Source organism: Hippichthys cyanospilos, chromosome 10 (assembly GCF_059441005.1).
Source record: "Hippichthys cyanospilos isolate Australia breed blue-spotted pipefish chromosome 10, RoL_Hcya_1.0, whole genome shotgun sequence".
Classification (NCBI taxonomy): domain Eukaryota; kingdom Metazoa; phylum Chordata; class Actinopteri; order Syngnathiformes; family Syngnathidae; genus Hippichthys; species Hippichthys cyanospilos.
The window spans coordinates 13,149,572-13,175,307 of NC_142378.1; the positions used below are offsets into that span (position 1 = coordinate 13,149,572).

At 39.4% G+C, this 25,736-nt stretch overlaps 2 protein-coding genes across 4 annotated transcripts in view; one reads left to right on the forward strand and one right to left on the reverse strand.

Annotated features, from left to right (window-relative positions):
• Positions 1-11,257, reverse strand: part of ano8b (anoctamin 8b) — a 35,377-nt gene extending 24,120 nt beyond the window's left edge. For both annotated transcript variants that reach the window (XM_088425343.1, XM_088425342.1), the window contains exon 1: positions 10,910-11,257. In XM_088425343.1, coding sequence (XP_088281469.1) covers positions 10,910-11,108 — 199 coding nt within the window. In that variant the 5' untranslated portion in view covers positions 11,109-11,257. The remainder of the gene's footprint in view (positions 1-10,909) is intronic.
• A 2,024-nt stretch (positions 11,258-13,281) lies between these two features.
• gtpbp3 (GTP binding protein 3, mitochondrial) lies at positions 13,282-24,372 on the forward strand. 2 transcript variants are annotated; one of them, XM_088425344.1, is made up of 11 exons: positions 13,282-13,530; positions 13,881-14,149; positions 14,653-14,739; positions 15,302-15,384; positions 15,973-16,092; positions 18,148-18,220; positions 19,113-19,256; positions 20,568-20,733; positions 22,660-22,790; positions 23,054-23,240; positions 23,467-24,372. In XM_088425344.1, the coding sequence occupies exons 1-11, from the start codon at positions 13,466-13,468 to the stop codon at positions 23,696-23,698; spliced, it is 1,557 nt and encodes a 518-aa protein (XP_088281470.1). In that variant the 5' UTR covers positions 13,282-13,465; the 3' UTR covers positions 23,699-24,372. The 2 variants fall into 2 exon arrangements, with proteins under 2 accessions (XP_088281470.1, XP_088281471.1); XM_088425345.1 differs by having other exon boundaries at positions 13,881-14,115.
• Positions 24,373-25,736: the final 1,364 nt, after the last annotated feature.

Sequence of the window (25,736 nt, forward strand, 5' to 3'; positions counted from 1 at the left end):
GCGCCACATCCATCCTTTCTCTGTTCTGCTTATCCTTACTGGGTTCACAGCTGTGCTGACATTAGACAAGAGGTGGGGTATATCACAAACGGGTCGCCAGCCAATTATAGAGCACACACATGAGCAACCATTCACACTTCCAGAAAAATTCAGAGCCCTCAATGCATCTACAATGCATGTTTTTTTTTGGAATGCGGGAATAAATCTAAAGAAAACCTACAAAGACAGGGAAAAACAATAAACTCCACTTAGAAAGGGAAAAAAACTGTGATGCTGTGTTGACCAGTGTCACTACTGTTAAAACTTCAGAATCAAGCCAACGTGCATTATAGCAATACCTGTAAACATGTTAGAGCTCAGTTTGGTTGCTATTAACTAGAAACAGATTGTCTGTTTATGTTATATCGTAAATAAAAAGTACTTGTACTTTATTGCAATGCTCCAGACTCACAGTGTTTTCTTTGTTCGATTTTTTTTTTTTTTACAGGAGTGCAATACTATACGGTTTAAATACTAAAAAGAAAGGTCATGTTTAGACAGACACTGCAAGTACTATTATATCTGTAAATTTGCAGATAAAATTGTGTAAATGTGAGAGTTTAGTACAGTATATGTTATCTGAGTCAGATTTGATAGTTGTGTTTAATAGAAAATGGATGGATGGATGGATGGATGGATGGATGGATGGATGGATGGATGGATGGATGGATGGATGGAAAAAGTGAACTGGGGTACTTAACTTCAGTGCATAAAGGCAATATGAAAAAAATGGATGGATCCAAACCAAAAGGACCACCATAGGACAGTCGCAGCACAGTCACAGTGCTCAAACAACTGTATAGGTAAGGTGACATATCAATAAAGATATGAATTTGTTTCACTCACCTGATTTAAAAGGGGGCATTTCAAATCCCACACCGATGTATGTGTCCTATACACCGTATTATTAAGATGAGGTGAAAATGGAATAGGAGCTGTTTGTATTTATTCAGGTGAGAAAAAAACAGAACTGTGGAAAATCTATTTCATACTCAGCTGACACATGAACACTACTCCTTCAGGCTGAAAGAAATATTCTCATGAGGGGATTACACATTATGAAAAAAGCAAGTGGTGATGATGAAGACAGTAGAATGAATAGTCGCCTTTGTGAAGCAAACACGGCTCGTACTTGCATAGTGGACAACCGCCAGACTTGCGGAGGAAGGGATTTCTAATGAACTGACGAGAACAAAGAATGTAGATTCCGTTTCGGAATCAATGTGAGCCCTCACAATGAGTTGCCACTTCGGTCTTTCAAGGTCAATTCCATTTTACGTTCCTGTAGCTGTTTTGTCCCAATAGCGTTGCCTACATAAGACGAAAACAGATAAATTAAGGCTTCACAATTAAACTCATGATACTATGTTTTAAGACGATTACTCTCTTTAGGCTGGACTGTTTCTATTCGTTGCCCACTGTGGAAATGGGTTATGGATGGAATACAGATGATCCGTGCTGTTCGTGGGGCATCGGCGCTGGGCCTGCCTGCGAATAGCAAATATTGGGGGGAAGAAGAGTTTGCTTACCAGAGAAGCAGTTCAAGCTGAGCCTTCCACATGAACGCAAAGCACACAGATCACGATAGCAACAAAGACGCGAATGTATTATGGCAAAGCCACGCTATGCCACTTTGCCACACTAAATTCCAGAAGACTACGCTTTTCGGCAAGTCTGCAGAGGACATGATGACCAATGTTCCATTTTAATGTCATTTTCAAATTATTTGAAAATTGACACAAGAAAACGCCAGCATTCCTCCTGATGGTTGACACTTACGGTTGCACACTTGGGACTCATTTCAAATATGGTCCAAATTAAATTGGTATGACTGCTCTCCTAAAATAAATATATTACTCAAGATATTTTTTGTCTTTTTGCAGTATATAAATCTTTTGATCTGCCAGAATAACACAATTTATTTAAATTTAAAACAAACAAAAAAAAACCTCGGGTGGGAGTTTCCCAGATATGTTTAAGTGAGAATTAAAGTTAGATTAATTAGATCAATTACAGATTGTAATTTTAATCTCTTGCCAGCATTATGATAGTCATTTTTCATTTCAAGGGTGCAGACATTACTGCATCAGCTTTAATTGAATTGAATCTAAGAAATAATGGTGTTTTTTTTCTGAGTCACACCTATTTAGGACTGAGATGTGTGAGTTGAATTTCGGAGCGGGATTAGCTATGTGTTGTGCCAGCATTTTGGAGGGTTAAATTATAATTATTACTCTTACATAATCAAAGCCTCTTCTAAAGTGAGGCCATCAGAAATAATGCTGGGCATAGTAAGAACAAAATCAAATCAATTCAGTGACTTCAGCACAATCTGACAGCTGCGACCTAACCAGTCTGTATGATTATGTGATCCTCTGTAGACGGGAAAAGACTCAGCTCAATAATCAGAGGAGCCAATAATTATTGTGCATTAGTACATCTTTCCACTCATTTTCATCTATCCTGAAAAGCAGGCAGAGGAAGACAGCGGCTTTGATTCCTCATGCCTTCAGAAAAGCAGCTTAAAGCCGATCAATGCAGTTTTTCCTCCTGAACCGTTTAGCTCAGTGCCCCCCAAGAAAAGATAAAAAAAAATTCAAATCAAAAGTGGACGGAGAACTTAAGCACATTTAGAAGAACACTAGTGGCAAAGTTAGCTGTGAACTAACTTGTAACGATGTTGTATCTACAAATCAGTCTGTGTGACAGTTTGTTTGATGTGCTTAAGTCATCATTCAAAAAAAAACTTTTTTATATTGTTGAATGATTTTTTGTGTTTTGATGGATGATTATTGTTTTGTTTGTGTGAAGGAAAGGTTTTGCTGATGGAAGTACTTTCGGTTTTGCCGATGACGCACATCCGATTCTCGGTTTGCAGACGGCCGCGCTCATCTAACAGCATGCTATCTGACGCCATCCTCAGTCAATTATAAGGCAGGACTGCCATAAGTTTCACACCGATTTTTACACTTTTACTACAAATGAATATTGGCTACAAATATAGGTTATCGGCCTCCTCTAATACTAATAATCAGTATCAGTCCTGAAAAACCCTTTCGAATGATCCCTAATCAAAAGCGATGATAAAATTGTATCTATATTATTCCTAAAACACATGGTTAAAAATCACACACGCCATAAACTGTACATCTGTTCAATTAATGGTTGGGTTCACTTGTTAGTTGAGAAACAACTCAAATGTATTTTCATGCATATAAAACCCCATCACAAATGATTTAATGTTACTGCATACCAGATATATGTACTGAGATTTGATTATAGCCTATGTTGCAAAGTTTTTGCGTGACATTGATTTGATAGTACTTGAGGTCACAGCCCATTATTTTTTAGGAACCGGGGAATAATGAATTATGGCACGCAGTGACAAATGCTTCCAACCTTTAAGCTTGTAACAAACAAGAAAAACCAATGAGAAAAAGAAAATTACTTTTCAAAAAAATCATTTGGAAGACGTCTCAGAGGAAAAACCAGGGCAAAGCTTGTACAGTATCTGTCATCTCCAGCTGCGGGCTCTATTGTTAATGTGTTGTTTACCCCATTGGAGAGCTGCATAAAAATCAGTCGCTCGACACACTTCAGTCAGCAATAAAGCCCAGAGGCAGACAAGTACAGTACTGATTTTTGATCTTACAGTGACCATGCATCCATAAAACTGTCATCAAATGCAACAAGTAGGACAAATGAATCCTTCACACAGAAATTAATACTAAAATTCTATTCAATCATTAAAACAATCATAACGATTTACAAAATATGTTTCCAGTAATATCTTTTCAAGCATTATAATAATCAAGACAAATTGTGACAAACATCTTGTAAAGCTGCCCTAGTTGGCGACCAGTCCAGGGTCTATCCCACCTCTTGCGAGAAGTCAGCTGGCTCCGGCCCACCCACAACCTTAGTGAGGATAATATAGGATCAGGAAAATGTATGGATTTACAGTATTGTTTCACAGATCTCAGTGCATCATGGTTATAGGTCCCTTGTTCATCATTGTTTAGCATCTCCTCTCCTATTATGGACTATACATCTCATTTTCATTCTCTTGGTCTCCTCTGGGGGCTGTCAAGTGACTAATGTGAAACGCCACACAACATTCCTCACCCTACTCTTTGGATTTCTGCAAGCTTTGCTTAGCAACTACAAAAAAAAAAAAAAAAAAACGTCAGCGGATAAACACTCCACAGGCTGACTAAATGCTTGTTTCTCCACAATATTAATGACACATAAAAGGAGGAGGGTAGTTTGTGACACTGCAAATGACAATGAATGAAATCGAAAATCACAGATGAAATCAATGCGACATGGTAGATATTCTACATAAAGCAACGTGCCATCTGTGCTTCAAGCATATTAAGCCACAGGCTGTGCTACAGCATTCTCTGATTCAGTTTGATAAACTTAAAAGGAAGAAAACAGGAAAGAAACCACATCGGGCCATTAGGGGTAATTTAAAAGTTGGATGGCTAAAAGCAAAGATCCATTATCAGTTCTGATTAAACCATTAAAAATTGAGAAACTAGGCCAAGATAAATCTCCACTGACATAACATATGCCTTATCTAAAAGTGGAGTTTGTAACTTCCTGAATAGTGCTTTGTGTTTGTAGTTTGCGGTGCATGTTTGCCACCATCGCTGTGTGAAGTTTTTGGAAACTAAGCCAGTAAAAGCTGAAAAAAACAGTGCTGCTGTTGGCAGCAGCGTCACTCATTAGTCACGCTCTGTGTGTGTCTGAGTGTGCCTGCACTCTCAGTTTGTTGTAAAATTTTCCGCACCGCGCTTAAAAGTTTATCAATTTGTCCTCCTGCGCTACCACATAGACACACTGGATTATCACCTCCTTTCTCGGGTTTACGACCACAAACAATGCATACAGCTGGGTGGTATTTACAAACACTTGCTAAGAGTAAGCTTTATCAAAACATACATCGTCCAACATTAGCACTATGCAGACAAGCGTCATCCAAAAACTAAGAAAAGTGTCTGCACTGATACATTTGGATTTATAAGTTGTCTTATGAAATAAAATGCTAAAAGAATTAAATACAGTGGAAACTATGCAGTCTCCATTGCCAAAATGCACCAGCAGGTTGGGTGCAGCGCTTCAGTGAATGGAGCAAGTGAGGAAGGACATCTTAAAATGGGCACACGCCGTTTTTCGTTCAAATCGAATGATGCTAGTTAAGTGTGTTGGCCGTGAATACACATCTAGGCTCAGATATGTACAAAGTATGCATTTGTTTATATCAGAAGGATTTAACAGATGGGTCCCTGCCTTTTGTGCAATGGCTGACCCGCTGCAGGACTGCAATGAGTTGGAACGAACAGGTTTCAATTACCACTAAAACTGGCTGTCACCACTATTGAGCTTAATTCCTTTTTTGAGGGCATTTTTAAGGAGGACCCAATGTGATTGGCTGTTTGCTGAGTTGACTAATCAAGCTGCCTCTTTGAAGTCTTTTTTTCCCTCCTTCTCAGTGAGCAGAGAGGGAAGGCATGAGCAATTATGTACAGAGGGGAATGACGAAAGTGACAAAATGTGTGATGCTTTTTTGCTCGGTTTGTTAATGTGCATTGTCCTTATGTTCCAGTGGGAACTTGCTAACCCTAAGGACAACATGAGTAGCCCGCAGGTCTATTCTCAAAATAGCTCACCAATGATGGGACTTCCTAGAATAATGAAGAATTTAAACAAAACTAAAAAGTATGTTTGCATTTATTTATTTAAACTTAACATGGATGTATTGTATGTATTTTGGCTGTAATTGTAATTACAGAGACAGCAATATTTGTGCTCATACTTATCCAAAGTCATTTTTGGATACACAGTATTGGCCTCTACTTACATTATGTGGACATTAGTTGCTGTAGCTGTATCCATTCAAACACATAATTCATAAATGTTTATAGTTGTGCATCCTTATAGCCTAATGACAATCATGTATGTCATATATGTTTTTAAAATGCCAGTCCTGAACCATGTAGATGTAATCCTCAATTCATGTTCTCCATCCCATGGAAACACACCATGTTGCCCTTCATGCTCAAACATCCCGGCACCGGAGCTTCAAAATCCCACTACCAGATAAATGGAAGGGTTAATTTCCTGGATGTCCAACTTTGACAACCACCATCATTCATAATTTATAATGAAACAGCAGTATGTTACCACTGGTTTCTACAAAAGCACAAGATTTGTAACAGGAGGAACAAACAGTTTTCAAATAGCGTCTTCCTGGCAATTTTATTACCTGCCCTTCACACTATGTTACCACAGGTTTCTACAAAAACACAAGCTTTGTAACAGGGGGAACAAACAGTTGTCAAATAGCGTGTTCCTGGCAATTTTATTACCTGCCCTTCACACTATACCTAGCAAAATACATTGAGAGGCAATGTATTCAATTGATGGCAGCACTAACGATGTTTACTACACACTAACTGTATACTTTTATAGCGTTAATGGGTGTGTAAAAAAACATAAGCGTTATCTCTCTAGGACGATAGTTTCCAAATGAGTTTAATGACCTTCCTCAAATATTCCCTTAGTTCAAAGGAAAGAGGAGGCAACATTTTCTCTGTGGAACATGCAATAGATATTACAGAGACAATAAAGAAATCCAGAGAGAGAGAGAAACACAGAGACAGTTTTGGGAGTCATTAGGGCGTAACACCACCGGCATTAACATTAGGGTTCACATAATATCAGCCCCTTCGTTTGAGAGCTGTGGGAGGATGCAAAACCATTGGCTCAGAATTGACTGCTGCTGGGCAAAAAAAAAAAAAAAATCAAAGTGCTGCTTTCCCTCTCAGCCTTGCCTTCCCTGTAGTCTGCACTACTAAGCGATACATATGACAAGAAAGCTGACTCTGACTGTCAGAAACAATGCAAAGGTAGGAGACTAAATCAAGAGAACAAATATCTACTTGACATAATTTTCCAAAGCATTTTGCTGACGATGAAGTGCAATTAACAACACCAGGACTTGAGGTCATAAATACAGTATATCCTCTTTGTGAATCACCCCTCTTCGCTAGAATGGACTTTCCAAATTCAGGTGGAAAAGGAAAGAGAGAAGGGGGTAGGTTTATGTTTGGAGCAGCTTTACAATAGCTAAACCTGCACACTGCTACATTTTCATAAAAGGTTTAAGGTGCAATAGAATGAGCTTGAAGCTCATCAGCAACAATGCAAGTAGGAAATAGCTTGCTTATTATTTCCTCACAAAAAGAAACCCAATAAAAAACACAGGATAGGGGGAATTCACTTCATGGTTTAGATTTTAACTCTTCATCTGCAAAACATCTCACTCTATATAGCTTTTTTTTTCAAACATTATGCCTCCACACACCAACGCACGAGTGGGTCCCTTAATTCATTTACAATCATGACAATCTGCTAGGTGGCAGATTATTTTTCCACAACCTTATTGAAAAAAGTGCAACTTACAATAACAACATACAATCATATTTTGCAAAAAGAAAACAAAAAAGCAAATTCTATGACATAAGGCAAAGCATTAAAAATGAAAAAGACAAAAAGAAGAACAAAGGAGGCAGAAGCGCAGTATGTTCATCCTCATTATGGCCACATTGTAGTCCAAAGTGGAGTTGTTTGATTTTGCGTCAGCGCCGAGCTGGGGAGCAGTACACTTACAGTAAACGCAGGCAGGAGCGGATTCCTTGATGTAAGGGTATGGGTGACATGAATAGTGTCAACGTAAAACTCTCATTTATGACTTTATGTGCAAACGCAGATCTGGAGAATTTGGCAAATCTCCACTTTGCTGGAGTTTTTAGAGACGTTCATTTTTAATGAAAAAAAAAATCCCAGCCATGTGAAGCAGACAGGGCAAAACAGAGACATTTACCCTTAGACATAATCCAAACTACGTGTAGACTATGCCTTTATTAGTCGTTTTATGTACAGTAAGGAATGTACAGTATTCTGTGTTGTTTTTTAACAGGTCAAATAACTTTAAAGTTGTAATGTGCCCTCTTGCAAGTGATTGTAAATTATAATAACAAAACCAGGATAGCAGTCTTATACAATAGTATTAACAAATTTGGGGACATTATTGTCAAAAACAAAGATTAATTAGGATCAATTAAATACAGCCATGGGGCGGCTCGGTAGTGAAAAGAACGTCTGCCTCACAGTTAAAGGGACCTGAGTTCAAATTCGCCTCGCTCCGGACTTCCTGTGTGGACTTTGCATGTTTTCCCCAAGCCTGCGTGGGTTCTCTACGGGTACTCCAGCTTTCACCCACACTCCAAAAACATGCATAGCAGGTGAATTGGACATACTAAATTGTCCTTAGGTGTGATTGGGTGCATGAATGGTTGTTCATCTCTGTCTGCCCTGCGATTGGCTGGCAAACCAGTTCAGGGTGCCCCCCGCCTACTGCCCGAAGTCAGTTGGGATAGGCACCGGCAAGCCTGCAACCCTTGTGAGGATAAGCGGCTATCCAAAATGGATGGATGGATGGATATTTTTGTACATTGAGGCAATGGAATTTCGAAACAAAAACATATTACCTTCAGAGTTAAAAGACAATTGAATAATTGCCCAAGAATCATGAACACTAATGGTGACAACTTTTGAGCTGTCATCCCCACAAAAGCTCAAAACCTAAACTGCATCCTCAGCATGAGCTACAAGGTCATCATCGCTGGAATTAAGTTAGGAGAATGAATAGCGATCCAAATTCCTATCTGAAACATGACCTAATTGTACCTCTTTGTTAATTGTTTGAATCTCACTGTATCTCAGCTGGCTAATTGGACATCCACAAATGACATGACCTCATTTCCACTACACAGACTCTTTCTATCAACAGTGGCCCCTGACAAAATCACAAGTAAGTGTTACAATTCATTTGTTGCTTTTTTCTCATGATGGACACTTAATTCATCTTTGAAGGAAAAAAAAATGGTAATTGTGTATTGTGAGTACGAAGCCAGGATCAGAGTCATCCAAGTCAGCAATGATGGGATTTGGAAAAGAAGCGATGATCCAAGCCTTTGGTGAGGAAAAATCCATGTATACGGAACCCAAAAATCTCAGATGGAAATTACCCGGCTTTGGTGTAGAGCTGGACGACTGACACTGACACATGTCACAGCTGAGATGAGATGAGATACCATGATCGCATTCCCACGAAAGCCCCTCCAGTCTGGATGCATCGCTCTCAATACCCAAGGTACAAAATCCAAAGCTGCAGTTATCACCAGATCAGGAAATATTTCGGATCTTTTATACACTGAAACATACATAGAACTTCTGATAGAAGCACCCACCCAAAAACCAGTACAAATCCAGTACAGAAACTTCATTCATTCAGCATTCATTCCATTTATAATACTGCCACAAGGAGTTCTTAAATACCAGAACCACTAATTTGATTACCTGTATTTCAGCTACAATAACCAGATACTTACTTAGTATACTTGCACTACCTCAAGTTACAATACAAAGGCTGTATTAAAGTGTGTAATGTATTGGGCCTCTAAATGGCTAAATTATAAATACAAGTACATTAACACAATTTTATGGTTGTATCTGTCTTTGTCAAACCAAGTATTTAAGAGACAGATCTTAAGGGAGGGACTTTGAGGGCAAATCAAGAAGTAATTTAGCGTAACTCGGAAAAAAGGAAAATATAGCGCACTTCAACTAGCTGTCAAACGTCCTGAAATATGTACCACTTAAATACCCTTACACCTTTTATATTGTTTTGTATATGGGCATGCCTTTTGACGTATGACTTCTGCATGTTAAACGGCACCCGTATGTGGGATTCAAGCCTGGGGTTCTTTGGTTCCAGGCTGCATACTGACACTCCAAACAAAGTTAGCTCAGCTTGACTCGACTACACACTGGAAACTACAGGGTGCCGCCACCTCGGCCTGATGACATCAGTCTGCTCTTCCAGGCAGCAGCAGTCTTCTCAGGTTACCTCCAGCAGGCACTCGCAGTGCCTGACAGCCCACTGCATCACTCTGCAGCAGCACTTGCAGGCTGCTAGCAGCACACAGGAAAACAAACCTGACTTCGGAGCTGAAACGTGACCCTGGCTAGTGTTGGTCTGTTCGGAAAATAACGTGCTATTGTTACGTGTTGGGATGGGATGCTTTCGTATATTTAAACTTCATTGAGGAGACCTAACAAAGGCAACTCCGATCAAAACAAATATAATGTAATAAGGTTTATACTGTATAACACACAGTAAATGTATGTTTTACTTCTGAAACAGTATACTTGTGCTGCTGACCAGCAGCATAACAATTTGAAATGAGGCAATAAAATGAAGTAGACATAACAGCATAACAGTTTGAAATGAGGTAATAACAATGAAGTAGACGTAAAGCCACAGTCAGTGGCATGTTCGAGAAATCCCTGGATGGCATGAGTTTGCTAAATGTTTGGTTAGCAGAAGGGAAAGAATAGCCCAATTTACCACATAGAACCAAATTCCTTCTTGAATAAAACCAAACTGGTCCCATGCCCTGTTTCTAAGCCCATATTTGCAGAGGAAGTATAGTAAGTCTTGTGTGATCCACCACAATAAATAACACACCAGAAGGTCAAAAGCAGCCTTGCTTCACACATGGCCATTTTCCATACGAGTAAGGGGGGCGTTTGTAGGCAGCTGCGAGGAGTACAGGTGAAAGTCATTTTTATTTATTTATTATTTCACTAACGTCTCGTGTAACCTGGTGCTAATTTTAGGCAGCACGCGGCAGACAAAAGAAGGGTGCCTCGAGGTGTCTGTCGCTCGTCTCGTTTTCCATCCCTCCCCACAATGCACCTGCCCGCACCCCCCATCGTCCCGGCCATCCGCACTCACCCAGTACGCCCGAGCCGGAGCCGGAGCCGGAGCTTAGCGGCGGGTTAGCGGTCGCCTCCGGCCTCTCCGCATCCGCCTGCTGCGTTCGGGTTCGGTGGCGACCGCCCTCGGCTACTTCGCCGGCCGCTGTCGCACCGCCGCCGCCAGTAGCCGCGGCCGCCACCGAGGCTGCGGCGCCTTGCGTCCCCGCGTCGGGCATGCTCTCTACCCGCGAGGAGCGATGCGTGCTGAGGGGATTCTCTTGGCGCTCGAGCAGGGCTGTCGCATCTCAGGGTGAGGGCAGAGCATGGGAACGGCGCGGCGGTGGAGTTTCGGGGTTCAAAGAGAGTGAAAGTGACGTGAAGGTTGTCCGTGATGGTGCAGGATTGTGGAACAGGATGCTTGGCTGGGTATGGAGAGCGACCCCGCGATGACTACAGGGGCGGGACAAAAGGATGGGGGAGGGGGCTGGGCCACACACACCTTGAGGACAAATCACAAGGCTAACGTCGTGGAGAAAATGGGGATTCTCTCCCGAAAACAAATCAAAGGTCGTGGGCTAAATACTGAACTAAATAAACGCTGAAATAGTTTGGAGCGCTATTGTCCGTCGAATATTTTTATTGATTTAATTGAGGCATACAAACACTCATGAACTCCTACCCGGGAATTTTAGAAACCTTCTCTGCAGGTCCCATATGTCAGTGGTACTCAAATAGTGGTACATGAACAACTGGGGATCCGTGAAGGCATCTCACGAGGTTTTAACGGAGTTTCTTTAGGGATCAGAAAGTCTAATGTAATGCTTTGACAGGATTTTGACATGTGTATGACAAAATCTATCGAAGCGAGCTTAATAATGGTGAAATAATGTTGTGATTTGTTGCTGGCCAGCTGGACCATGTGACTGCTTTAAGATTCAAGATTAAGAGTTTTATTGTCATTTATGCATAGTAATACCACAGAATGCAAATGGTCCAATGGTTTGGCAGGCAATGCAAGTATAAAAGGTCCTTAAAACACAGGAGATCTCCTGTAATTTCACATTTTTGTGGATTTCAGATTGCTGTTACACCTGTGTGTGCAACTGCAATCAGTTTTTGCAATCTGTTAGGGAAGGGTTAGTGGAATTGGAATTGAAATTGTGCATTGGGACACAAAAACCTGGCAGATGCAGATCAATTTGTAATGTTATTTTCATAATCAACACTTGTATTTTGGGTGAATTCATGTTTAATTAGTATAAGACTTTTGATCACTTTTAATGTAAAAAGCAAATCCAGATTTTGTCAATCAATAATTTAAAAACAAACTGAAAATACAAATGACGTTTTACTTATTATTTACAATTCAATATCTATCAACCTTTAAACAACAACCAATCCATCATGTACAGTATTATTTTTGCATCAACGTGAAATATATAAGAAGCACAGGATGATGTGTGTTACCATGTTTGTTCACATTAAAAAGCCCTCTTTCTAAATAGTTTAACATAACCTGAGACATGAGTCGACGCCTTATGTAAACTTGTATGCTTCAAAACAAACATTAGTGGTGGTTACGTGGTAGCAAGCTCTTGTTTGGTGTGTGTATGTGTAACATCATAAAATAAGAGTGATTGGAGCCAAACACGTTTGTCCAGTGCTGATCAACAGCTGCTCCCCCACCTTTACACACAAAGGACAACTATAAATGATTAAAATCCCAGGTGTAGCTTGCTCCTGGATCTCAGGCCATAAATTCATGGTGTGTACACGATATATGCCTCATACACACTCACAAACCCACCTAAGGGCAATTTGGAGCTTCCAATATACCTACCATGCATGTTTTGGGGGATTGTGGAGAACATGTAAACCCTCACAGGAAGGCCAGAGTTGGAATGAACCAGGGACTCCCCTAATAAAATCAGGAAACAAGTATTCCACCTGCAATGTACTTGCAATAATCTGCAGACATACTGTCTTTTGTGTTTGATAACCATATAATTCCATTTTGAGTCCAGACCCCAATACAAATTGACAGCCATTATTAAGATGAATATATGAAGGTAGCTGAAAGAACACAGTGTATGGGTGTGTGTGTGTGTGTGTGTGTGTGTGTGTGGGGGGGGGGGGGGGGGGGGGGGGGGTTAAGTACACACGCGAATAGATTACAGTAGATTAGATTTAGATAGTGTTTCAAGTGTTTGTACTTTTTCTTTCCCGTTTACCACGGAATATAATTTGGGAACCTAGAGAAGCACGGAATGAATTACAAGACGCACAGTAGGTGGGACATAATGCAGACTGACAGTTTTTTAAACGAATGGAACTTCATCATTGCCACTATAACCAATCAAAATTGGCAAGGAAGCTGCCGAGTCCACGCGGTGCATTGTAAACAACCGGTCGAAATGAGCAAGTGTTTTTTTTCATTTCCATATATGTGTGATATTTAGACTTTTTTGCTTTTCGTTAATGTCCATTTATTTACAAAATCTACCGCCATCGTTTCACAGCGTCAGAATGTCATGGAATAAATTGTACGGTTAGCGAAAATTAACCGTTTAGTTTTAGTAGCTGAAAAAACAAAATGATGCTTTTATCAGCTGCCCATCGTGGAGTAAGAACAGCAGCAGCCGACATCTGTAAAATGAGGTTTGTAATTCGCGCTAAATTGTTCCTTTATTTATTATAACAGCAAGGGAAAGATTTCACGTCATGACATAGTTACTTCAGAAATTAATGGCATTTTTTCTCATTTTCAAAAAATATTGGTCGTAAAATAAGTAATATTTAAATTTTATGACTTTTTTTTTAAAGTCAAGCAAAATAAACATCACAGTTCAGAATCGAATCGAATACCTTTATTAATGTATAGCAGATGTACAATTACCAGCCTTTTTACCATTTTTATTCCCATATTAATATCTTAAGTTTAACACGTTTGCTCTAAATGATCTTATGGAATCACAATACAGTGTATCTATTATTTCGTATTGTTGCAGATGGGCTCTATTCTTGAGGCACCTGTGCTCCTCCGATGGAGTCCCTCCTGCACTGATTGATGCCGAAACAATTTTTGCATTATCCTCAGGCCACGGAAAGTGTGGGGTTGCTGTAGTACGAATCAGTGGCCCCTCATCCGTGATAGCCCTCAGCTCTATGGCGGGCCTCACATGCAACCTTCCTGTTCCTCGCAGTGCAATGTTAAGGAGCATCACACATCCCCATTCAAAAGAGGTGCTGGACCGTGGACTTGTTCTTTGGTTCCCAGGTGTTTAAGCCACACTACTCACAAGTTTGATTTAAGTTTCTGCTTATATCCAGTAAGCTGTATCCATTAATTTTGAATAGCAGTGGGTCTCATAGGGCCATGGGCAACAGGATCCTAACTGGCTGATTTTTGACTGCGGACAGGGTTACTCTTTAGACTCATTTCCTGTTAATCACAGGATGATATCAGACAAACAACCATTCACACTTACCTCCACACACGAGCTGCCTCCCACATCTCAAACAATACACGTTAATTTAAGGCTGTAACATTCTCAACAGATATGAATGGTCGTTTGTTTATTATATGTTCCATGTTTTTGCCTTGAACTGGTTCAGTTTGTCTTTTTCACATTCAGCTAGGATATGCTGCAGCTCCCTGATCTACAGCGCTGTTGAGGAAATGTGCCAAAGACAATGGATGATTTTTGCTGTCTCATATTTCCAAAATATTTTGGAAAACCAAACATTTATATTTACTCTGTATCTTTTTAACGTCACCAGCTCCTCACAGTTTCACAGGGGAGGACAGTGTGGAGTTCCACATCCACGGAGGTCCCGCTGTTACTGCTGCTGTGCTACAGGCTCTAGGTAGCTTTCTTTTTGCATTTTTTTTTTTTTTTTTTGTAGAATTCAAATAAATCAAAGCTTGTATGATGTACCACGACATGCACAAGATTATAATCTGATGTATTATACAGTCATTTTGCATCATGGACAAGTGAAATAGATGATCAAGAAAATGGGAAATGGTGTAGTTGCACTTGCTTCTTTTTGCCTTTAGAGAGCAGTGTTGTATTCCTTTGAATGACAGTCTAGCCAGAAGGGAGATCATTGCAGTGATTTTTCTACAAGATGCTGCTTTGAAAATTTCGAAATGTTTTAAACAAATGTGAAACGTAAGAAAACAAGAAAATTTTGACATTCTTCTGCATTTAAAGGTTGAATTTAGTTGTACAGCCACGCTCTCCCTTGATGCAAAGTCATTGTGGAAGCACTAAATACAAGCTTGTAGTTTCTAAAGAACCCTTATTCACATATTATGATCATTGTCATTCTCTGTGTCCGGTTTACTTGTTTTACGAGTAAAGTGCATGCATTTTTTCTCAAATCATGTTTGCATGATGTATTTGGTTGTGTGTTTGTTTCTCAGGAAGTATGCCTGGCATGAGACCTGCTGAGTCTGGGGAGTTCACGCGACGAGCGTTTCAGGCAGGGAAACTTGGCCTGACAGAGGTAGGTTGATTACAGCAAATAATCAAACAGCATATTTGGGGGCAATGACAAGGTACTCCTATAAAGCACCGGTCTTAACATGGAAAAAAAAAAAATCTCTTTTCTCAATATTTTTACTTGACAATAAGGTGCTCCACCAGAAGCTGAATTTTTGGCCTATAAGCAAACCTTTAAATGCAAATTGCCCAATTCACTTTACAGTGTCAACGCACTATACAAGACATCTTGTGTATCAAGGACTTTTGTCTTTTTTGTTAATCATAATAGCTGTAAGGGCAGCATAAGTGCTGGCTTGAACAGATTCACTGTTTCATGAACTGTTATCGTGCATTTATTTTCAACACATTTTTTGTTTTTTCACATTCTAGTACTACTGTTCAAAATTCAATCTCAGAAGGCTTCAAATCACCGCAATGAAATGAATATTTCACCTTGGCAAAATACAAAAGTGTCATATTAGGCCTGAGAATAAAAATTTAGTAATATACAATACAATACCCACAATAAACATTGATGACGGCAAAGATTGTGCATGCCAGTGTGGTTGAAATCAAATGTTTTCACTGTCACTTGTGATGCTTCTTGAAGGTGGAGGGCCTAGGGGATCTGATCCACGCTGAGACCGAGGCCCAGAGGAGACAGGCATTAAGGCAAATGTCAGGAGAACTTGGGCGTCTCTATCAAGGCTGGAGTCAAAACTTGAAACGGGTAAATAGGATTTCTTGCGTACATAAGAGGGTGAAGGTGGTTAGTAAAATATATCAGGGGTACTCACATGGTGCTCTAAGTATACCGCATGCCATTTCAACACCAACCTGAACTATTGGATCAGATCCATGTTTTTAATGTTGTTATTGCTAAATGTTGACGTTCTTTTAATGTTGCAGAAACAATGGAAGTTTTCGCGTTCGACATTTTCTCCAGTTGTGACTCGAGATTAACTTTCTATCACCTCAAACAAGTCTGCTCATTCTCCTTTGGCCTCTGTTATCACCAAGATATTGTTTTACACAATGGGCCGCTGCTTACATAGATAGTTTCTCCTATCTTACTTCATTTGCCAACTCTAAAAATGATTGTGTGTGAAAATTGCAGTAGGTCATCAGTTTTTAAACACTCTTGTCTGGTGATAGGTAGATTTATTGGATAATATATGTTTTAATTGCTTGGGTAAAAAAGGAGGATTTCTGATTTGGTTTCTAACACAGCAAGTGTGTAACTGCTAAACCATATTTCCCAAATGTGACCTGTCATTAATCTACAGTATGGGTCCTCAATGTGGTGAAAGACCTGTGTGTGCACACCTTCAGTGAGCTGCAGAGCTTTTAGCCCTCTTTGATGATGGAGGACTGACAGATATTTGGCAGGTTCAAAACTGCTTCTGCGAAAAACATCATGTTATCGTTTCACATCATGTGATTGTAGTTCTGTGAAGCCGCTCTTATCCTTTGTGGACACCAGCCAAGTGCTCCCATGTTGCACCAGTTGGCAGTGACTGTTCCAGGTGTTCTTCCTTGAGAAACTTCCTGAAATGCTTTCTTTAGGTTTCTTAATAGCATTTTTATTTTAGGTTCAGACTTCTGGGAATGTAAGAATAACATAAAAAGGTACAATAAGAAGCACGCCTTCTGTGTGAAGCTTTTGGGTGAAACTCTTTTAAAAAAACAAACAACAACAATGCAACCTTTTCTGTAACCATTATCGCATGTGTATATGAATCTAAGTGGGAATCTGGGGCTTCCTGTTTTTCTTCAGCTATACTACTATTGTGTGTGTTCCGCACTGTCAATCATAATGCTGATTTGTGGCGAGGTAGAAGTACAGAGGCTTTCCTACAGCTAGATTCAGCAACCAAAACATCTTGGAAGCTGTTCAATTTTATATTTTGGTTTGCATTATAAATCAAGTTCATGCTACCTTTAACCCATTACCTTTAGCACATTGAAGCAGGGAATCGATTGAAATGCCATGTTCACATGTTTGAATTTATAATTATTAAATTCTTAGTTTAATAATGTTCCCTAAATTAAGGTTTCGGTGAGCATTGTCCTAGGTTTAAAGAAAGATTCACGGTTTAGGTCTTGGAAACAAAAGTTGACATTCTGTGTAAAATATATTTAAAAAAAATGATAATATGAGGTACAAATATCAATAGATTTTCAATAAAATGATGTTCAAATAGATTAACTTTGATCTAATTGCAATGATTTATTTTTTTATTGTGGTTGGCAGTGTTTAGCGCAGGGTCAAGTCTTTTTAAAGACAGTTCAGTAGAACACGTGCATGTGCGTTCTATGGTTTTTACATCACCTCGTTTCATTGAGAAAAATTTATGCTGAGAGAAGTAGTCTCTAATCTCAGTACAGTATATAGCTACGTCTAAAAAAAGATATTGAATAGCAAAAAAAGTTTGTCATTCATAATTATGTTCAAATATGTACTTTGGTCTTCTGTGTTTGTTTTTCACCAAGCAAAGAAAAAAAATGTTCTTTTTGTTTTGTTTTGATCCACCTTCCAAAATACAGTAATCAATAAATGCAGCCTTACTAGAGAACTACAAGATGCTTCGATTACTTTCACACCGCCTTGTGATGATATTTTGTTTTTTGGGATGGTAATAGGTTGACAAAAAAGACAAAGACCGTTTGCGTCTTTTTATTTGCATTCTAGATCATGTTAGATTGTTAGTTTTTTTGCAGTCTGCTCCATTGGTGCAAGGGTTCAACAAATGTTTAGTGATGCTTGTCTCCTCTTCTGTCTCAGTCTCTTGCCCATGTGGAGGCCTTCATAGACTTCAGTGAAGATGAGCTTATTGAGGATGGAGTTTTAACCCAAGGTATGTATACTCAAGTATAATTGAATAAATAAATAAATATTATAATCCCAAGCTTCAGAGGAAGGTGCAGGGGTATAAGGGTTCTGTTACTCCCATAGGAGAGAGGAGTCAGCCTAGCTTTCCTGTTTGGATAATTAACTGGCCACCGTGTGCTTTTGCTGTGCCCTAAGGGGAATAGCCAGAGATATCAAGCCGTTAAAAAAAAAGTTTCCTTTTAGGAAGCATGTGAGCGAAAGAGCAGTGGGACAGTGGAAGTATTTGTCTTGCCTTCAAAGCCAACCTTCCACACCACTCCGTGGCTCAGGACTCAGGAATAGTACTGTCAGCATTAGCGTGTCACTCTCGAGACTGCTTTCCCATGTGTGTCAGTGTGTGTGTGCGTATGTGTGTGAGGAATGCTTCCCTAGAGTCTGTCGCCTGCTGTCTGGCATTGGCAGAACAACTTTTTTGAAGTAAAACACAATATAGTCTTTGTTTTGGTGGCACGAAATGTGAGCTCATACATCAGAGGTTGCAAATAATAATAGACTGGTGTTTAAAAATAGCAAGCATAGCTGGCACATTGTCCTTCCACTGCCACACGCAAATATGCCCCAAAGGATGTGGATCAAATGTACTGTCCATATGTAACTATATTTGGGGAGTTTGAGGTTGAAGTGATGTTTTGCTTTTGTTATGATGTGCAGGATCATGAACACTGAACATGTTTTATTTATCCGCTTTAACTTTTAATCATCTTAGAAAAGAGAGAGACCTTGACCTAGTTTTCGTCTAGACAAATAGCGTCAGACAGTGGAAGTTTTTCCTTCAAAGCACAGAAATTCCTTTAACAATGACAAGAAGGTGAAGTTGAGAACGATACCTACGTCATGTCCCGTTCCTGTGTTTCCAGTGGATGGAATGGTGCGTGAGCTGCAAACGGAGATGGTGCGACATCTAAGGGATGAGCGCAGGGGCGAGCGGCTACGTAGTGGTGTGCAGGTGGTCATCGCGGGAGCCACAAATGCAGGGAAAAGCAGCCTTCTTAACGCACTCTGTAAGACCGCCGTAGAATATAGCACACCAGGGTATTATGATTCAATATTAAATACGCTTGCACTACAATAAATCTTTTGCTTGCAATAATTAGTTGTGGAAAAAGCGGACATTTTATTGAGGCTAGTTCAGAACAATTTTCTCTCATTCGTTGGTAGAATACTCAATAGAATACCCAATAGAACAATCAAATTAGTGTAGTAGAATTGACAAAATTGTAATCATTGTAAGTCAAATAATGCAAACAATAATAATAATATGCCTTTCAGATGAAGACTGAAATGTATTGTCAAAATGGTTAATTTCCTAATAATGTAGTATATTAGTCATGTTTTGGACATGCTGCCATGGTTCATAAGTTTATATATACGTTAAGGTACAATCTGTTTAGAATATGAATATGTATAAATTGGTATTTTACCATAAATGCATTTACTCCAGATAGAAAACACACTTGTCAGTCTTGTAATTTCCCATGTTGTTTCAAGAAAATCAAATACATGTTGTTTATAGACGAAGGATGTACAGTATTTGTTTGACATATTGTATCCTGTAAGCATTTAGAATTACATTATGTAAACAATCCTGAGTACAGACACATACCATTTCCCCGCAACTTCCTATTAGAATAATAACTCAATTTGTCAGAATGTCATAGTTTCCTATATACATGACAGGCCAAAGGTTTGGACACACCTTTTCATTCAATGCGTTTTCTTTACTTTCTATACTATTTCAATTATAGATTGTAACTGAAGGCCTCTAAAATAGAAATGAACATGTTGACTTATGCACTTGACCTAAAAATAGTGAAATCATTGAAAACCTTTTTTACATTCTAGCGCCTTCAAAATTACCATCCTTTGCACTGATTACTGCTTTGCACACTCGGCATTTTCTCTTGAGTTTCAAGAGGTATTCACCTGAAATGGTTTACACGTCACACGTGTGCCTTATCAGGGTTCATTAGTGGCATTTCTTGCTTTATACATGAAAGTCTGCATGCTGCCATTAAAACTAAATGTGTTTCAATAAAGTTTTATTTAATTAATGTAATCTTTTGGTACTCCTACACATACAGTATCGTGCAATAGAGCCACCTTTGTTTTTAAATGTCAAACACAAATTCTTTGGACATAAAAACGTTACAAAAAAATCGACAAACGAATGCTAGTCTTTTGTAATTTTTCAAAATCCTCACTGGATGAATTTCGAACAGTGTCTGTCTGCATAGCTACAGCCTCTTACAACTATGTACTGTAAACTATATATGATCAATTTAAGTGCTTTATTGTGATATTTTCAAACTCAGGCCAGAGACCTGCAGCCATTGTGTCCCCGATTGCCGGAACCACCAGAGATGTAGTGGAGACGGCTGTGGATATCGGTGGCTTTCCTGTTCTTTTGAGTGACACAGCAGGCCTCAGAGACAGTCGGGACCTGGTGGAACGAGAGGGGGTCCGTCGAGCGCGTGAAAGGTAGGGACTGTGTTTACATTACAGTTCATATAATGGCCTTTTGTCCATAAATGGTGACCCGATGCCTGATGCGTCTAAAAACAAAGGAAGGAAGAAATAAGTCATCAACGTATACTAAAGTCTCTGTAACTAACAGGAGTTGCCTTATTGCTCCTTCGGTGTTATAAATAAACGGCCAAACAGTCCCAGGAGGTTACATAAAGAAGAGTTGAATTGATGTATTTATAACACCTCATCCGTGATTTGCAGAATGGACATAGTCAGAGACGTTTACTGACAGCCACTTCCCCTGTTTACACTGAAAAAAAAAAACTTGTGAAAGCTGTCATCACTATTTTGTCCTATACTAAGAGGCAGCTAGTAAGACAGGCAGACAAATGGAGGAATCAACAATGGCACACCTTTGACGTGCCATTTGGTCACATGCAGTATTCATCAAAAATAATCAGAATGACAATGACAGATTACACCCACTCATACATTAAAAAAAAAAGTGTATATATTATGATTATTAGTGAGGAAGAATATTCAACTAACGAAAAAAACTGTTTCTCAATGCATGTTTCTAATATTTAGCACATAAAAAAGTCTAAAAGTGACTTCATTTTACCGCTGTAATTCATTCTTTAATATGAGGAAAGAGCATAACTATTGCACCTATGTGCAAAAATTCTTGCACATAGTGTATATATGTTTTATATATATGTTTAGCAATGCTTTAAGTGTGTGTGTGTGTGTGTGTGTGTGTGTGTGTGGGGGGGGGGGGGGGGGGGGTGCCAGTATACTCATTTGAGTTCCATTTTTAACTATTGAATAATTGTTCGAGTGGTGAGCTGCCGCAATAGGAAGGGTGTGCAGTTTGTGTTGTGTATAGGACCTTGTGTGCATGTAGCAGGTCAGACACTTGTGACCCGGGTCACTACAGGAAGGAGATGGTAAGTGCAAGCATCCGTTGCTGCTACTAGCTCCTCTGGTGGGATCGATGTGCTCTAGAGTTGGGGCTGGCCATTAGTAAAGGAAGCAATCCTATGGATTTTTTCCCAATGGAAATATTAGTGATCGTGAATGATAAGGATTGTGGCACGTAGCATATAGCAATACGCACAAATACAGCAACGACACATTTCAATACGTGGTGCAATATATTGAGCAATGTTTGTAAACACAAATCTTCTATCGCTAATTGATAAATATTAGTAAGTATGAACATTTATCTTATGTAAATTAAGATGTGCATATTCAGAAATACCCATATTGAACCAGAAATGTGCATCAGTAAAGCATGAAATGTGATAGTAAATAAATGTAGAAATTAGGGAATTTGGAATTTTGTTTTCCTTGTTGGTCAGTTCTGGGGCTTTTGCTTACTTGCTAGCATACTTCATTGACTTGTTTGAAAACGAGTCCATTGTTGATGGTTCACCGCTGCCAGCTTGTGTAGCACTTCTTTTAATTTCCTTATATCATATTGCAACTGATATTATGGCCCTTGCCCTAGTGAGTGAACCACATGAGCCCAAAAGGTGATTTTTGACAGGCATCCTTTTAAATTCATGTTCAGAAATTATTAAAATTTTAAATTAATGTTCAGTACCAAAAGTCAGGTTTAAAAACTCCAGGTTTCCCACAGGTGATAGAATTTCTGTCAAATACTTGAGCTTTTAGATTATGTTCTGTTGAAAAGGCTTGGGATTTCCATATGATCTTCATTTTGATATTGCTTTAGTATATTGCTTTTTTTTCCTGGCAAATGTTGTTTGTTGGAGGAATAAGCTAGTTTTTCTTTGATTTACAACTAATGTTCGGACATTAGCTGGTGTAGGCTGTATCGCAACCAAAGTCAGCTAAGATAGGCCATTTCATAGTGTATTGTATAAGTATTGTTAAACAGCTGAATTATTGATGTACTGTATTTGTTCTCTCTAGAGTTGAGCAAGCAGATTTGACTTTGGTGGTAGTGGACTGTTCTCTTCTCCCCACTGATATCCAGAAAGCTTCAGACTTTCTTCAGGATTACCTCAGAAATGTCATGCTTAATAACGAGCAGATCCATAAAGGTACCAATATAGATAGAATTATTGTTTTTTTTTTTTGTTTTTTTTCCCAATTTACTTGTAAATGCCTTGCATTGGTGTATTTTTACTGACAGTTTGGCATTGGCATTGGTGTATTTTTACTTATATTAAGTACATAGAGTTACCTTGTGTAGGAAATGTGCTGCATAAATAAAACTGACTTGCTTTGCCTACAAAATTGCCTAACCCTATTGCACCATATGGTTTATTAAAATTGATGACGTGTGTTTACCTTTGTATCCTAGCATTGCCATCTGACAAGTTCCTTCTGGTCCTGAACAAGGTGGACTTGCTGCCTAAGGACCGGCGACAAATGGTCAAAATTAAATTTGGTTGCATCTCTGGCCTTCCTTCTGTTTGTGTGATCTCGTGTCAGACAAATGAAGGACTTCATGACTTCCTCACGACACTTCACAGCAGAGTTAAAACTTTGTGAGTCAACGAGATTATCTACAATTTATTCTTCTGTTTACACTGATTAATGGAGACACGGGGCTATTTGAAGCATGCGCTTTCACGTAACGATCCTACCCACAGGCTCTGAATAAGTAAGGAAAAGGGGAAATAAAACAAAGGAAACCTCGTCCTATAAATAGATGAATTAAAAGAAAAAAAAATCCATATTTCACTAGTTCAGTATGTCGGACTTCCCGTCTAGGTGTGGCGACCCTCTGTCTGGTGCCCCTACCCTGACCCAGGCACGCCACAGGACCCACCTGCAGCAATGCGTGGCAGCCCTGGATCAGTACCAGCGATACCGTGACCTGGACCTCGCTCTGGCAGCCGAGGGCATTCGCCTGGCTCTCACTAGCTTGGGCCGGATCACCGGAAAGGTCGGACCAGAGGAGATCTTGGATATTATTTTCAAAGACTTTTGCATTGGCAAATAGTTGGCTGACCCATGGTTTATGATAATACTTTCATGTTAACAAGAAACTGCATAGAAAGCTGTGTTGAATTTCTGCAATGCCCCCACGGCACTGGCAGCACCGGCAGCACTGGCAAAGGAAAGTAACTGATAGAACCCTGGAACTGCGCCAAGCCTTGTGTCATCAAAAGAACACATCGCGGTCTTGGCTCCAATTGGTTCCCAAGACATCCAAATGTTTTTTTTTTTTTTGTTATCTGAATGGAGTGGAATGTTTGACATATCTCCCACACATGTGCTACACACTTTGTACAAGTGTTTGGCTAGTCTTTAGTCTTTTTCATAAACTGAGTGTGGAATACCCATCTATTAGGCCCCTGGGTCGAGCCAGCCAAATTTAGTGCTGCTTAACAAAGTGGCAGCACCTGACCGGTGCAAGGTCACACCACTCTTGGTACGGATGTTTGTATGTGCAGTCTGACCTAGAACTTGGAGTCATGATTTCAGCTGCATCCACATGTTCTGTGTAAAAGATGGCATTTGGTTCAGCTAAAATGTTTGGGATGGGAAAAAAATCTCACTTATAATTATGGGTGTCAATTTGCTATTTGGCCCTTTCCACTCCAATCTAACTTTAATGAACTAACTTAATATAATTCTGATCACAGGATGAATAAAGTATCCAGGATTGCCAATAACCCTCATGTTTGTTTTTTTGTTGTTGTTGTTTCTGTCTATATCCCTATTAAAGGGGCTGTAACATAAAAAGTCAACTTCTTGAACCTTTTAACCATGTTTCAATATTGATTTCTCACCCTGAACTGTTCCAAAGGGTTTCCTTCATTGATACACTTATAAGCATTCCTTGCTTCCTTGCTGAAAATACACACCATGTAATGATAAAAAACATGAACTTGGTAGATGACTGCAAAAGCGGCAAACTGAAATCCAGAAATAAACTCCAAAAACTAAAAACAAACAAACAAATAAAACGATGAACTTGGGAAATCACAGAACCACAAGGAGGACCAGGAACTGGTGGCGACACAGAAAGTCAAAACTAAGTAAAAACTAAACAAAACTAAAAAACCCCAGAACAGAAAATCCCAATACTAACCCACAACAAAAAACTAACAAACGTCAACAGAACATGACAAATGCACATGTGAACATCGGCTGTAATTTCATTTTCTCAATGATTTAAAACTATCAATGATGTCATTGATCCACTCCACAAATTATTTGTTATATGGACATTTTGGCATTCGGCAATATCAGGTCTTTTATTTGTGCTAGTATTTCTGCTCATTTTATACAGTTATAGCAGTGCTTCTCAATTATATTTTGCTAACCCCGCATCTAGAAAAGAGAGAACATTTCACCCCCGCCTCCACTTGCCACACCGACCATAAATAACATCATTATCTATAAACATTGGGTAAACATACCTAAAACTGTCTCCTTTTTAACACCGAGAAAAGGAAAAGCAATATAAACCAATAGGTTAAAGATTTGTCTAAGCAGAAACGTTTGACAGAATAGTTCTATCTCAACTTGTTTTTGTTTTAGCTGACTGAACTTTCAATTTATGCCTGGCCATTTCTTGAGTTTCTTAGAGGGTTTGTGATGTTTTCATCTGTACATCTCAGTCAGTTTTGGGCAATGCCATATTTTGACGGTCTGGGACTGGCCTATCTTCCGAGAGGACAACGCTCACCCCCACAGAGCGGAGTTTATCAGAGGCTACCTCCAGAATTTGGGAGTGGAGAGAATGGAATGTCCTGCACTCAACCCCATGGAATTCTTGTGGGATCAGCTTGGCTGTGCTTTTCTCAACACAACGGCGTTGGCTGATGTGGTGAACTTGGTGAAGAATTGGATGCTATTCCACAGCAGGATATAAGCAACACGAGGCTAACGTTTGTGGCTGAGATGTTTTGGATTTGGCAGAGAGGATGCGGTAAAACTTTCATTGGCGCAACTCACGAATGCATCATCCCTACAAATTTAGATTTTTGGGGCCGTCGTTCAATTCAGAATCGACTTTTGCTTTCATCTAC

Bases quoted from the DNA above. Each gene is read 5' to 3' on its own strand.
- gtpbp3 (XM_088425344.1), top strand. From the start codon at position 13,466: ATGATGCTTTTATCAGCTGCCCATCGTGGAGTAAGAACAGCAGCAGCC. The intron at 20,734-22,659 runs GTAGGGACTGTG...TGTTCTCTCTAG, and splicing joins GTCCGTCGAGCGCGTGAAAG to AGTTGAGCAAGCAGATTTGA. The intron at 23,241-23,466 runs GTGAGTCAACGA...CTTCCCGTCTAG, and splicing joins CACAGCAGAGTTAAAACTTT to GTGTGGCGACCCTCTGTCTG.